The 15,409-nt window shown below is 46.3% G+C and overlaps 1 protein-coding gene across 1 annotated transcript in view; it reads left to right on the top strand.

The window, feature by feature from the left end:
• SLC6A5 (solute carrier family 6 member 5) overlaps positions 1 to 15,409 on the top strand; it is a 109,561-nt gene that overhangs the window by 9,586 nt on the left and 84,566 nt on the right. Inside the window, exon 2 of the mRNA XM_089660229.1 lies at positions 6,408 to 6,581. Coding sequence (XP_089516355.1) covers positions 6,408 to 6,581 — 174 coding nt within the window. The remainder of the gene's footprint in view (positions 1 to 6,407; positions 6,582 to 15,409) is intronic.

The raw sequence follows: 15,409 nt of genomic DNA, 5'->3' as shown, positions 1-15,409 counted from the left end.
GCTTGTCTCAGGTAAGGTTGGTGTTCATGATTCCGAAACAAGAAAGAGACCGGGCAACAATGGCTTCCATGGGAGAGTTCCAAGGTCAAAGCCGCTGCTGACCAAGAAGAAGCCAAAGGCTAGCAACAATGGCCTCCACGGGAGAGTTCCAAGGTCAAAGCCTCTGCTGACCAAGAAGAAGACAAAGACTCTCAACAATGGCCTCCATGGGAGAGTTTCAAGGTCAAAGTCGCTGCTGACCAAAAAGAACACAAAGACTCGCAAAATTGGCCTCCATGGGAGAGTTCCAAGGTCAAAACCGCTGCTGACCAAGAAGACAAAGGCTCCAGCAATGGCCTCCATGGGAGAGTTCCAAGGTCAAAGTCGCTGCTGACCAAAAAAAACACAAAGGCTTGTCTCACATTTGCCCCCCAAAAAATCTTGGTTATCCCCAAGACTTTTGGGCAAATATTCTGTGGACTGGTGAGACAAAAGTTGAACTTTTTGGAAGGTGTGTGTCCCGTTACATCTGGCATTTCATAAAAAGAACATCATCCCAACAGTGAAACATGGTGGTGGTAGCGTGATGGTCTGGGTTCAGAACCTGGACGACTTGCCATCACTGATGGAACCACGAATTCTGCACTCTACCAGAAAGTCCTGAAGGAGAATGTCCGCCCATCAGTTCCTGACCTCAAGCTCAAGCGCAGTTGGGTCATGCAGCAGGACAATGGTCCAAAATACACCAGCAAGTCCACCTTTGGACAAATGAAGGTTTTGGACTGGCCTAGTCAAAGTCCGGACCAGGGGTGGGCTGACAATTCATGGGGCCCCCTGGCAATAGGGGATCATGGAGCCCCTGTGTCCTCTCCCACACTCAAACCACACCCAAAAAAGCCTATGAAAGGTACCACGGACATCTCATGGGGCCCCCTACTGACCCCGAGTTCCCAAATGGTCAGTCCGCCCCTGGTCCGGACTTGGAGATGCCGTGGCATGACCTTCAACAAGGCCTCCACAAGACTCAGCGCCAGTTATCGCAAACGCTGGATCGCAGTTGTGGCCCCCAAGGGGGGCCCAACCAGTTATTAGATTTGGGTGGGGGCAATTACTTTTTCACACAGGGCCAGGCAGGTTTGGACAGCTTTTTTCCTTAATATATAAAATGATCATTTAAAAATGGCATTTTATATTTACTCTGGTGATCTGAATCATTCAAGTGTGACAAAGATGCAAGAAACAATAATCCCCTACAATAGACCCCCTCCAGCAACAATAGACCCCCCAACAACAACAGATCTCCCCTCAGCCATCATTAATAGACCCCCCAAGCAGCAATAATAGACAGTAGATCCATCCCATCCACAATTAACCCACCAGCAACAATAGATACCCTGCAATAGACCCCCTCCAGCAACACTAGATCCCCCTACCCACCTTCAAGCACTGTTCCTTGGTTCCACCCCCTCCCAGTACTGCCCCTTTTAGAGAATACAGAACCAAGTATCATTTTGTGGTGCTAAGTAATTTGTATGGAATTTGTTACTGATAACAAGAAAAGCTGTATGATAGACCCCCCTCCAGCAACAATAGATCTCCCAACAACAACAGATTTCCCCTCAGCCAACATTAATAGACTCTCCAGCCAGCAATAACAGACAGTATATCCATCCCATCCACAACTGACCGACCAGCAACAATAGATCCCCTACAATATACCCCCCACGAGCGACAATAGATCCCTCCAAGAACAGCGGATTTCCCCTTAGCCAACATTAATACACCCTCTAGTAATCAGCAAAAATAGACAGTTGTTCAATCCCATCCACAATTGACCAACCAGCAACAATAGATCCCCTATAATAAACCCCCTCCAGCAACAATAGACCCCCCCCCCAACAACAATGGATTTCCCCTCAGCCAACATTAATAGACCCTCCAGTAATCAGCAATAATAGACAGTAGATCCATCCCATCCACAATTGACCCACCAGCAACAATAGATCCCCCATCATCATCAACAGGACAATACAGCACACCCAGCATTCCTTGCCATTACAAACATTCAGTGCTGGAGGTGCCGGAACTGTGTCTCCTGCATTCTCGCTGGCAAAAAGACCTGACTAATAGTAATCTCTATTTACTCTCTATTTTTTGGGTTCTAGATTGCCTATGATCTCTATAATTTGGAGTCTAGATTGCCTATGATCTCTATTATTTGGGTACTAGATTGCCTACGATCTCTATTATTTGGGTGCTAGATTGCCTATGATCTCTATTATTTGGGTACTAGATTGCCTATGATATCTATTATTTGGGTACTAGATTGCCTACTATCACTATTATTTGGGTGCTAGATTGCCTATGATCTCTATTATTTGGGTACTAGATTGCCTATGATATCTATTATTTGGGTACTAGATTACCTACTATCTCTATTATTTGGGTACTAGATTGCCTATGATCTCTATTATTTGGGTGCTAGATTGCCTACTACCTCTATTATGTGGGTGCTAGATTGCCTACTATCACTATTATTTGGGTGCTAGATTACCTACTATCTCTATTATTTGGGTTCTAGATTGCCTATGATCTCTATTATTTGGGTGCTAGATTGCCTGTGATCTCTATTATATGGGTGCTAGATTGCCTATGATCTCTATTATTTGGGTGCTAGATTGCCTACTACCTCTATTATGTGGGTGCTAGATTGCCTATGATCTCTATTATGTGGGTGCTAGATTGCCTATGATCTCTATTATGTGGGTGCTAGATTGCCTATGATCTCTATTATTTGGGTGCTAGATTACCTACTATCTCTATTATTTGGGTACTAGATTTCCTATGAGCTTTATTATGTGGGTGCTAGATTGCCTATGATCTCTATTATGTGGGTGCTAGATTGTCTATGATCTCTATTATTTGGGTGCTAGATTACCTACTATCTCTATTATTTGGGTACTAGATTTCCTATGAGCTCTATTATGTGGGTACTAGATTGCCTGTGATCTCTATTATATGGGTGCTAGACTCATTTTGAGCTCTGTTATTTGGTTGTTACATTCATTGTGATCTATGGTATTTGCTTGCAGGGCTAACTGTGATCTCTGTGGTTTGGTTGCTAGATCTATGGTGATCTTCATTGCCTTGTGTGCTAGTCTACTTGGATCTCTATTATCTTGATCTAGATTACCTGGGATGTCTAGTACTTAAAGGCCTGGTTACATGAAATATCTGTTTTTGGGAACTAGGTCAGTTGTGGGGGCATGATTAGCTTACAGGTTTTAATTGAATGGGATCTTTGGTATTTGGGGGCTAGATTAGTCATGATATCTGTGTCTTGGGAAGGAGGGGGGCTGGATTTAATGGGATCTTTGGTACTTGGAGGCTAGATTAGCTATGGTCTCTGTCATTTTGGGGGCTAGAATAATTTGGATCTATAGTATTTGGGGGCTTGAATAGCCATGATCTATGTGTCTTTTAGGGTCTAGATTAATTCAGATCTATAGTATTTATGATCTCTGTGTCTTCTGGAGTCTAGATTAACTGGGATCTCTAGTATTTTGGGGCTGGATTAGTCATGATCACTGTTTCTTTGGGGATGGGGGCCGGATTAATTGGGATACTTGGTATTTGGCAGCTAGATTGGCTATGATCTATATCATTTTGGGGGCTAGATTGACTGGGATCTTTAGTATTTGGGGGCTAGATTAGCTATGATATCTGTCATTTTGGGGGCTAGATTGACTGGGATCTTTAGTGTTTTGGGGTTAGAGTAGTCATGATCTCTGTGTCTTTGGGGGAGGGGGCTGGATTAATTGGGATCTTTAGTATTTGGGGGCTAGATTAGTCCAGATCACTGTTTTTTTGGGGATGGGGGCCGGATTAATTGGGATCCTTGGTATTTGGCAATTAGCCATGATATCGGTGTTCTTTTTTTTTTGGGGGGGGGGGTTGGATTAAATGGGATCTTTGGTACTTGGGGGCTAGATTAGCTATGGTCTCTGTCGTTTTGGAGGCTGAATTAATTAGGATCTATAGTATGTTGGGGCTAGATTAGCCATGGTCTCTGTGTCTTTGGGGGGAGGGGGTTTGGGTTAATTGGGATCTTTGGTATTTGGCAGTTAGATTAGCCATGATCTCTGTGTTTTTTGGGGGTCTAGATTAACTGGGATCTCTAGTATTTTGGGGGGCTAGATTAGTCATGATCACTGTTTCTTTGGGGAGGGGGGCTAGATTAATTGGGATCTTTGGTCTTTGGCAACTAGATTAGTCAGGATCTCTGTGTCATTTGGGGTCTGGGTTAATTGGGATCTTTAGTATTTGGGGGCTAGATTAGTCATGATCACTGTTTCTTGGGTGGGAAGGGGGGAGGAGGCTAGATTAATTGGGATCTTTAGTATTTGGGGGCTAGATTAGCTATGATCTCTGTCATTTTGGGGGCTAGGTTGACTGGGATCTTTAGTATTTTGGTGTTAGAGTAGTCATGATCTCCGTGTATTTGGGGGGGGGGGGTGGATTAATTGGGATATTTGGCAGCTACATTAGCTATGATCTCTGTCTTTTGGGATCTAGAATAATTAGGATCTATAGCATTTAGCCATACTATCTGTGTCTTTGGGAGGGGGGGGGTGGATAAATTGAGAACTTAGTATTTGGGGGCTAGATTAGCCATGATCTCTGTGTCATTGGGGGTGTGGATTAATTGGGATCTTTAGTATTTGGGGGCTAGATTAGCCATGATCTATATCTTTTTTGGGGTAGAATACTTTTTTGGGTGGGGAGTGGGGAACCATTTTTGCTATGGGGGTCGTTTGATCTCATCTATATAGGGATCTATGTAATTTAGTCCCCGGTCACACCGGGACCCGCTTGGCATGCCGTACCCCTTGCAATTCGCATGGCAAGTCGCACCCTATTGTCCGCAATGACATCGGTCGCATCGGCGCGATTCCAGCGTGGTCAGAGCCGCACCGATTTGTAAAGTAGTGCGCGGGATTTACATCTGTGTCACGTTACTGAACTGCAGCATAGAAAAGTTTCCTTCCCTACGAGAAAGGGGTGTTCTGTGTGGCAGAGCTGTATGAATCTCAGGACTGGATGGACAGCAGTGCTGGGACAAGATCATCTAGAGCTCAAGGCAAACATGCCAAACTGCACCCCCCCTTCCCAAGATGTATCAGCAAAAAGTGCCCCACACCCCAAAAAAAAAGAGCACTAATCTGCATGCTCATCCACTAAACATACATTTCCCTCCTCCCAGTGCAAATCCACCCCCCTCACTGAAATCACCTCTCTGCTCCCCAATCCCCCCAGCTCAAATGTCCCCCCCCCAAAAAAAAGAGCACCAATCTGCATGCTCAGCCACTAAACATACATTTCCCTCCTCCCAGTGCAAATCCACCCCCCTCACTGAAATCACCTCTCTGCTCCCCAATCCCCCCAGCTCAAATGTCCCCCCCCCCAAAAAAAGAGCACCAATTTGCATGCTCAGCCACTAAACATAAATTTTCCCTCCTCCCAGTGCAAATCCGCCCCCCCCCCAGTGAAATCACCTCTCTGCTCCCCAATCCCTGCAGCTCAAATGCCCCCCCCACAAAAAAATAAGAACACTAATTTGCATGCTCATCCACTAAACATAAATTTTCCCTCCTCCCAATGCAAATCTGCCCCCCCCTGCCGAAATCCCCTCTCCCCTCCCCCATCCGCCCAGCTCAAATGCCCCTCCCCCCCAAAAAAAAGAGCACTAATCTGCATGCTTACCCATTAACATAAATTTCCCCTCCTCCCAGTACAAATCTGCCCCTCCTGCCAAAATCCCCTCTCCCCTCCCCAATCCCCCCCAGCTCAAATGCCCCCCCCCAAAAAAAAAATCAACCCTCCCAGCACAAATCCTTTACTCCTAAAATCCCCCCCCCCTTACACATCTCCCCCCCACTGCATATCCCCCCTACCAACAAATTCCCTCAAATCCCCCCTCCTAACACAAATATTCTTCAAACATCCCCCCCTCCCAACACAGATCCCCCTAATTCACCACTCTTAGCATATCACCCCCACATTTCCCCTCCTAGAACCCTCTGCTGCCCCCCAAAAAATTCCCCCTTCCAAAACAAATGTCCTCCCCAGCGGTGTATTTAAGTTTTGTGCTGCCCTAGGCAACACAAAAATTATGCACCCCCACAGACACCGACCAACACCACCACCCCGGGGTGTCCCTAGGGTTGGTGTCACCCGGTGCGGTAACACTTGAGTTGAGGAGTAAAACAAATTAAGAATCTCGTTTTGTTTTTGTGATCTTTTTTTTTTGTGCAGTTTTGAATGTCCAATCTTTATTATGGAGGCGGTAAAGGTTTATGGATGATATTTTGCCTTTTGTTTGCTGATGTTTGAACCGTGTTAATGCGATCTCTGTGTTTGTTCCGCAGGCTGTGGAATCGCGATGCTCATCATCTCCGTATTGATCGCCATTTATTACAACATCATTATGTGTTACACCCTCTTCTATCTCTTCGCCTCCTTGGTCTCTGTGCTGCCCTGGGCTTCTTGTACCAACCCCTGGAACACGCCGGACTGCAAGGATAAGGACAGGCTGATGTTGGGTAGGTTGGGAGTCTGGCCTGGGTCTGGTGTCACTCTCAACGAGTACAGGTGACATTTGTGTGAATTAAGCCAGAGCAGAGAAATGGAAGGATACAATCCCTTCTCATTCCCATCTCCATCCATGTCTACATTCTGCATTCTGTCTCCACTAATGTCTCCGTCCTCCATTCTATCACCATCCAAGTCTCAGTTCTCCATTCTATCACCATCCAAGTCTCAGTTCTCCATTCTATCTCCATCTAAGTCTCCATTCTATATTCTGTCTCCTATCCTTCCAAGCCTCCATTATATGTTCCATCTCCATCCATGCCTCCATTCACCATTTCATCTCCATCTAAGGCTGTATTCTTCATTCCATCTCCATCCAAGCTTCCATTCTTCATTTTATTACCATCCAGATCCCCATTCTCTAGTCAATCTCCTTCCAACCCTCCATTCTCCATTCCATCTCCATCCAAGCTTTCATTCTCCATTTCATTTCCATCCAAATCTTCATTCTCCATTCCATATCCTTCCAAGCCTCCATTATCTGTTCCATCTCCATCCAAGCCTCCATTCACCATTCCTTCTCCATCTAAGTCTACATTCTTCATTCCATCTCCATCCAAACTTTCATTCTCCATTTTCACTTCCATCCAAATCTTTATTCTCCAGTCAATCTCCTTCCAACCCTCCATTCTTCATTCCATCTCCTTCCAACCCTCCATTCTTCATTCCACTCCATCTAAGGCTGTATTCTTCATTCCATCTCCATCCAAGCTTTCATTCTCCATTTCATTTCCATCCAAATCTTCATTCTCCAGTCCATATCCTTCCAAGCCTCCATCATCTGCTCCATCTCCATCCAAGCCTCCATTCACCATTCCTTCTTCATCTAAGTCTGCATTCTTCATTCCATTTCCATTCAAGCTTTCATTCTCCATTTCATTTCCATCGAAATCTTCATTCTCCAGTCAATCTCCTTTCAACCCTCCATTCTCCATTCCATCTCCTTCCAACCCTCCATTCTCCATTCCATCTCCATCTAAGGCTGTATTCTTCATTCCATCTCCATCCAAGCTTCCATTCTCCATTTCTTTTCCATCCAAATCTTCATTCTCCAGTCCATATCCTTCAAAGCCTCCATTATCTGTTCCATCTCCATCCAAGCCCCCATTCACCATTACTTCTCCATCTAAGTCTGCATTCTTCATTCCATCTCCAATCAAGCTTTCATTCTTCATTTCATTTCCATCCAAATCTTCATTCTCCAGTCAATCTCCTTCCAACCCTCCATTATCCCTTCCTTCTCCATCTAAGTCTGCATTCTTCATTCCATCTCCATCCAAGCTTCCATTCTCCATTTGATTTCCATCCAAATCTTCATTCTCCAGTCCATATCCTTCCAAGCCTCCATTATCTGTTCCATCTCCATCCAAGCCTCCATTCTCCATTCCATCTCCATCCAAGCCTCCATTCACCATTCCTTCTCCATCTAATTCTGCATTCTTCATTCCATCTCCATCCAAATCTTCATTCTCCATTCCATATCCTTCAAAGACTCCATTATCTGTTCCATCTCCATCCAAGCCTCCATTCACCATTCCTTCTCCATCTAAGTCTGCATTCTTCATTCCATCTCCATCCAAGCTTTCATTCTCCATTTTCATTTCCATCCAAATCTTCATTCTCCAGTCAATCTCCTTTCAACCCTCCATTCTCCATTCCTTCTCCTTCCAACCCTCCATTCTCCATTCCATCTCCATCTAAGGCTGTATTCTTCATTCCATCTCCATCCAAGCTTCCATTCTCATTTCTTTTCCATCCAAATCTTCATTCTCCAGTCCATATCCTTCCAAGCCTCCATTATCTCTTCCATCTCCATCCAAGCCCCCATTCACCATTACGTCTCCATCTATGGTGTCCATTTATGAACCAGCGGTAATAGATCGCTGCTCAGTTCTCCGGCATTCTCGGAGAACACAGTTCTCCTGTGAATGCAGTTTATGAAGCAGTTTTCCGAACGAAGGGAGAACAATCTCCAAACGCTGGAGAACGGTCTACAAACTCTGGAAAACGGCTGATTTTACTATAATCTCGCGAGATTACAGTAAAAGATCAGTTTACTAAGCAGAGGTAAATTATCTCTGCTTACTTTGTGGTCCCTCTGATTCTCCAGCTCTGGGCTGGAGAATCTGGAGAGAGAACACAGATCTCCAGCGAAGGGCTGACATGATCTCCTGAGTGTCATAAACTGTGAATGACCAGAGAATAGCTGAGATCCGTTGAATCGCAGCTATTCTCTGTGTCATAAACGGACACCTAAGTCTGCATTCTTCATTCCATCTCCATTAAAGCTTTCATTCTTCATTTCATTTCCATCCAAATCTTCCTTCTCCAGTCAATCTCCTTCCAACCCTCCATTCTCCATTCCATCTCCTTTCAACCCTACATTCTCCATTCCATCTCCTTCCAACCCTCCATTCTCCATTCCATCTCCATCTAAGGCTGTATTCTTCATTCCATCTCCATCCAAGCTTCCATTCTCCATTTCATTTCCATCCAAATCTTCATTCTCCATTCCATATCCTTCAAAGCCTCCATTATCTGTTCCATCTCCATCCAAGCCTCCATTCTCCATTCCATCTCCATCCAAGCCTCCATTCACCATTCCTTCTCCATCTAAGTCTGCATTCTTCATTCCATCTCCGTTCAAACTTTCATTCTTCATTCCATTTCCATCCAAATCTTCATTTTCCAGTCAATCTCCTTCCAACCCTCCATTCTCCATTCCATCTCCTTCCAACCCTCCATTCTCCATTCCATCTCCATCTAAGGCTGTATTCTTCATTCCATCTCCATCAAAGCTTCCATTCTCCATTTCATTTCCATCTAGATCTTCATTCTCCAGTCCATATCCTTCCAAGCCTCCATTATCTGTTTCATCTCCATCCAAGCATCCATTCACCATTCCTTCTCCATCTAAGTCTGCTTTCTTCATTCCATCTCTATCCAAGCTTCCATTCTCCATTTCATTTCCATCCAAATCTTCATTCTCCATTCCATCTCCTTCCAACCCTCCATTGTCCATTCTATCTACATCTAATTCTACATTCTCTATTCTATTTTTTTTGTTCTTTTGGATTAGACAAATGGTATTTAGTATATTTCAAAAGGCACTGAACTGCAGCGCTGAGATACAAACATCTACTAGTTTTCTTATGAGGAAGTTGCACACATGAATTCAACATGCAATACATTCATTAAAACGCAACAGTGTAAATAGGCCCTCAAAGAATCCACACTTCCCTTACCCCTACAGAAATGGAAATATCGGTATACATTCGTTATGAAGAATATTTTTCCTCCTTGGCTACCAGTTTAGGCTGAAGAAAGGTTAACATGCCATTCATTGTTTTATAGTGTTAGTAAAGAACAAGAAGTCACCTGTGTGTGCAGAGCTACAGATCCCTACTATTCCACCGTCATTTTATACACTGCTCCAAAATATTAAATGGAGGCTTTTTAATCCGAGTCTATCAAGTCAAGAAAACTTCTGGGATATTGAACTGGTCAGTTAAGTAGCAGAGGGGGTTTTTAATCAGTTTCAGCTGCTTTGGTGGTAATGGAGTTAACAACAGGTGCACTAGATGGCAACAATGAGACTATCCCCAAAACAGGAATGGTTTTACAGGTGGAGGACCAGTATCTGCTCCTTTGTGCAAGGAGGAACAGGGTGAGCACTGCCAGAGCTCTACAAAATGACCTCTAGTGGGCCACTGGTGTGAATGTCTCTGACCAACAAAATCAGGAACAGACTTCATGAGGGTGGCCTGAGGGCCCAAAATCCTCTAGTGGGCCCTGTGCTTACTGCCCAGCACCATAGACCTGGATTGGCATTGGCCATTGAATGCCAGAATTGGCAGATCCACCACTGGCACCCTGTGCTTTTCACAGATGAGAGCAGGTCCCCCCTGAGCACATGTGACAGACGTGAAAGGGTATGGAGAAGTCGTGGAGAATGTTCTGCTGCCTGTAACATGGTTCAGCATGACCCTTGGACCCATTGTCAGGCCCTACACTGGTGCAGTGGGTCCTGGGTTCCTCCTGGTGCAGTGGGTCCTGGGTTCTTCCTGGTGCAGTGGGTCCCAGGTTTCTCCTGGTGCAGTGGGTCCTGGGTTCCTCCTGGTGCAGTGGGTCCTGGGTTCCTCCTGGTGCAGTGGGTCCTGGGTTCCTCCTGGTGCAGTGGGTCCTGGGTTCCTCCTGGTGCAGTGGGTCCTGGGTTCTTCCTGGTGCAGTGGGTCCCAGGTTCCTCCTGGTGCAGTGGGTCCCAGGTTCCTCCTGGTGCAGTGGGTCCCAGGTTCCTCCTGGTGCAGTGGGTCCTTGGTTCCTCATGGTGCAGTGGATCCTGAGTTCCTCCTGGTGCAGTGGGTCCTGGGTTCCTCCTGGTGCAGTGGGTCCTGGGTTCCTCCTGGTGCCCGACAATGCCCGGCCTCATGTGGTGAGAGTATGCAGGCAGTTCCTGGAGGATGAAGGAATTGATACCATTGAATGGCCCCTACACTCGTCTGACCTAAATCCAATAGAACCTCTCTGGGATGTCATGTTTTGGTCCATCCTGCCGCCAGGTTGCACCTCAGACTGTCCAGGAGCTCAGTGATGTCCTGGTCCAGATCTGGGAGGAAATCCCCCAGGACACCATCCGTGGTCTCCTTAGGACCCTCCCCCGACATTGTCAGGCATGCATACAAGCACATGGGGGCCATACAAACTACCGAGGACCATTCTGAGTTGCTGCAATGACATTTCACCAACATGGACTCGCCTGCTGCATCATTTTTTCACTTTGATTTTCGGGGTGTCTTTGAATTCAGTCCTCTGTAGGTCGATCATTTTCATTTCCATCGAACGATGGGGCGTCCTTACATTCCTCACTCATCACCCCGTCCCTATCACGATATAGATCCAGTAGGAGATTTGTCCCCATTGAGATCTGTTGGGCTTTCAAAGTCTTCCTTTCATTTTTTTGAGCCGTGTATATTCTCAGTCATAAAGACTTTAAATATTTCTCAGCAAAAACTGTTGCGGTGTACTTTTTCTTTGTGCTTGGAATCTCTATAATGAGCAGTATTCCTGTAGTGGAACAAAAGCGCCTTCCTGTGGAGAGAAGGTGTAATGGCAGCCAATCTGGAAAACCGCATGGTGCAGTGCAGCACAGACAATGTCCCGGGGCGTCATCATCGCTATTTTTCTGTTAAGGATCTCTTGAAAGGTCTTCATTACAGCAAAACAGCTTTAAAGACGGAAACGCGTTACTGATGAAAGCATTATCTAGATAATACATTTATTTGCATTTTATTCGAAAGCTAATGAATTCTAAGTTGGGTGTCAATTATTTGATTTGAAAAGAAAGGCAGATAAGTGTAATGGTCGATATTTTTAAAAAAAAACTGGATTCGGCCATCTTACTGAGGCTGGATACACCAATATTTGCTCTTTTGTGTGGTTTCCAGGCATGGGTGGAATAAAATGCAGTGGTGGGATTGTTGTTGAAGCAAGGATCTAGAGCAGGCGTCTCCAAACTACATTCCACCCTTTAGAAGATTTCATCCAGCCTACAGCTAGGGGCAGGGGCGGACTGACAACTCATGGGGCCCCCAGGCAATAGGGGATCATGGGGCCCCTGTGTCCTTGCCCAAACTCAAAAAAGCCTATGAAAAAGGTACCAGGGGCATCTCATGGGGCCCCCTACTGACCCCGGCCCCTCGGGCAGTGCCCGAGTTTCCAAATGGTCAGTCCGCCCCTGGTCAGGGGTGTATCCTCACTGAATGAGGATGAAGGATAGCAGAGACTATCTATGGTCTATGCTTCTGAAGTAAGGGAGGACGTTGATGGGGACCCTGATGTAAGGGGGTTCTGATGGGGGCCCTGATGTAAGAGAGGACAATGATGGGCACCCTGATGTAAGAAGACAATGATGAGCACCTGATGTAAGGGGAAACTCTAATGGAGTCTCTGATGGAAGGGAGGACATTCGTGGGGACCTTAATGTTGGGAAGACTCTGATAGGGTCCTTGATGTGAGGAGGGACTCTGATGGGATCCCTGATGTAAGGAGGACATTGGTGGGGACCCTGATGTGAGGGGTATTCTGATGGAAAGCCTGATGCAAGGGGGTTCTGATGGGGACCCTGATGTAAGAGAGGACAATGATGGGCACTCTGATGTAAGAAGACAATGATGGGGACCCTGATGGAAGGGGGAACTCTAATGGGGTCCCTGATGGAAGGGAGGACCTTCATGTGGACCTTAATGTATGGAAGACTCTGATAGGGTCCCTCATGTGAGGACTGATGTAAGGAGGACATTGGTGAGGACCCTGATGTGAGGGGTATTCTGATGGAAATCCTGATGTAAGGGGGTTCTGATGGGGACCCTGATGTAAGAGAGGACAATGATGAGCACCCTGATGTAAGATAGGACAATGATGGGCACCCTGATGGAAGGGGGAACTCTAATGGGGTCTCTGATGGAAGGGAGGACATTCATGGGGACATTAATGTATGGAAAACTCTGATAGGGTCCCTGATGTGAAGGGGGACTCTAAGGGGATCCCTGATTTAAGGAGGACATTGATGGGGACCCTGATGTGAGGGATATTCTGATGGAAAGCCTGATGTAAGGGAGTTCTGATGGGGACCCTGATGTAAGGGGGTTCTGATGGGGACCCTGATGTAAGGGGGTTCTGATGGGGACCCTGATGTAAGAGAGGACAATGATGGGCACCCTGATGTAAGAGAGGACAATGATGGGCACCCTGATGGAAGGGGGAACTCTAATGGGGTCTCTGATGGAAGGGAGGACATTCATGGGGACATTAATGTATGGAAAACTCTGATAGGGTCCCTGATGTGAAGGGGGACTCTAGTGGGATCCCTGATTTAAGGAGGACATTGATGGGGACCCTGATGTGAGGGATATTCTGATGGAAAGCCTGATGTAAGGGAGTTCTGATGGGGACCCTGATGTAAGGGGGTTCTGATGGGGACCCTGATGTAAGGGGGTTCTGATGGGGACCCTGATTTAAGAGAGGACAATGATGGGCACCCTGATGTAAGAAGACAATGACGGGGACCCTGATGGAAGGGGGAACTCTAATGGGGTTCCTGATGGAAGGGAGGACATTTATGGGGACCTTAATGTATAGAAGACTCTGATAGCGTCCCTGATGTGAGGGGGGACTCTGATGGGATCCCTGATGTAAGGAAGGCATTGATGGGGACCCTGTTATGAGAGGTATTCTGATGAAAAGCCTGAAGTAAGGGAGTTCTGATGGGGACCCTGATGTAAGAGAGGACAATGATGGGCACCATGATGTAACGGGCAACTCTAATGGGCTCTCTGATGGAAGTGAGGACATTCATGGGGACATAAATGTATGGAAGACTCTAATAGGGTCCCTGATGTGAGGATGGACTCTGATGGGATCCCTGATGTAAGGAGGACATTGATAGGGACCCTGATGTGAGGGGTATTCTGATGGAAAGCCTGATGTAAGGGGGTTCTGACCGGGACCCTGATGTAAGAGAGGACAATAATGGGCACCGTGATGTAAGGGGGAATTCTAATGGGTCCCTAATGTAAGGGGACACTCTAATGGGGTCCCTGATGTAAAGAAGGACATTGATTGGGATCCTAATGTAGGGGGGACTGCTAAGGCAGACTCTGATGTTAGGGGAAACTCTGGTGGGGATGCGTACTCGACGATTTGACACTCGTGTGCACCATGGAGCGCACAACCTGCAGCCATGTTGGGTATGGGCGACAGTGCCAGTCTTTCTTCGGTTAGTCCCCTGACACATTGTGATACACCAACAGAAACATATACTGAAAGCGGTTGTAAACCCTTCCATATACCCAGTGAAGCGATTGGCCTCAGGTGATATACAAAGATGAAACCAAACCTCCTGCATAAGTTGTACTTGTTTATTTGCAGCAATTGTCTTGTACATCCTTGTAAAACTCAGAGACGTAAAGGATTTTTCCCAGACTCACAAAGCAGGGGGCGGGGAGCTGCAGTTACATTCTGTGCTAGAGTTCTGAGAGCTGATTGGAGGGAAGAGACACACTCCCCCTTCACACAGCACACAGGGATAGAGCCGAGGCTGTCAGTCAGTTGGAGGTCCCTCCCTTGTCACCTTTTTAGCTCTTGGTGTCAGCAGTGATTCACGCTGATAGCAGATGAACTAGACAGAAGAGAGAAATGACACTTAGTGCATTGGAGAGAGGCAAGTAAACACTATAGAAACGTGTGCTTTGTTCAGATTTCATGTCTGAGGTTTACAACCAATTTAAGGAAATAACAGGAAAACATTTAACACAAATAACCCCTTTCCCAGAGCCACCTGCTTTCCCCCCCCGAGAAAGTGGATGAATTCCGTGAAACGCATCAACCTATGAAATATTGTCATCAAACTAGTCACATTTTATTAATTTATGGTGTTTTAACCATGTGCCGACCAGCCACTGTAAAAAAATGGCGACAGGGCGGCACCGCTGCGCAAAATCACGTTTTAAAACGTAATTTTGCAAAACAGGTAGGGGCATGCACGACTGCCCTACCCACGCTGCGGATCGCGGACGCCGGTGTCAATCACCGGGTCCCGGCCAGTCATTACCCGCCGGGTCCCGGCAATTGCTGGCAAACAGTGACACAGAGCACAGCTGCATTGTTTTCAATGCAGCTCTGCTCCCTGTCAGTTCCTAACTCACTGTTCCTGAGAGCGGAGTTTAGCTCTCGGGATCAGTGTGTTCCAGTGAAGTACACACTCCCCTGCCCACTAGTAAAA

Source organism: Staurois parvus, unplaced genomic scaffold, assembly GCF_062004578.1.
Source record: "Staurois parvus isolate SC_StPar_1 unplaced genomic scaffold, SC_StPar_1.0 ptg001217l, whole genome shotgun sequence".
Taxonomy (NCBI): Eukaryota; Metazoa; Chordata; class Amphibia; order Anura; family Ranidae; genus Staurois; species Staurois parvus.
This window is presented reverse-complemented; position numbering and strand designations above follow the sequence as displayed.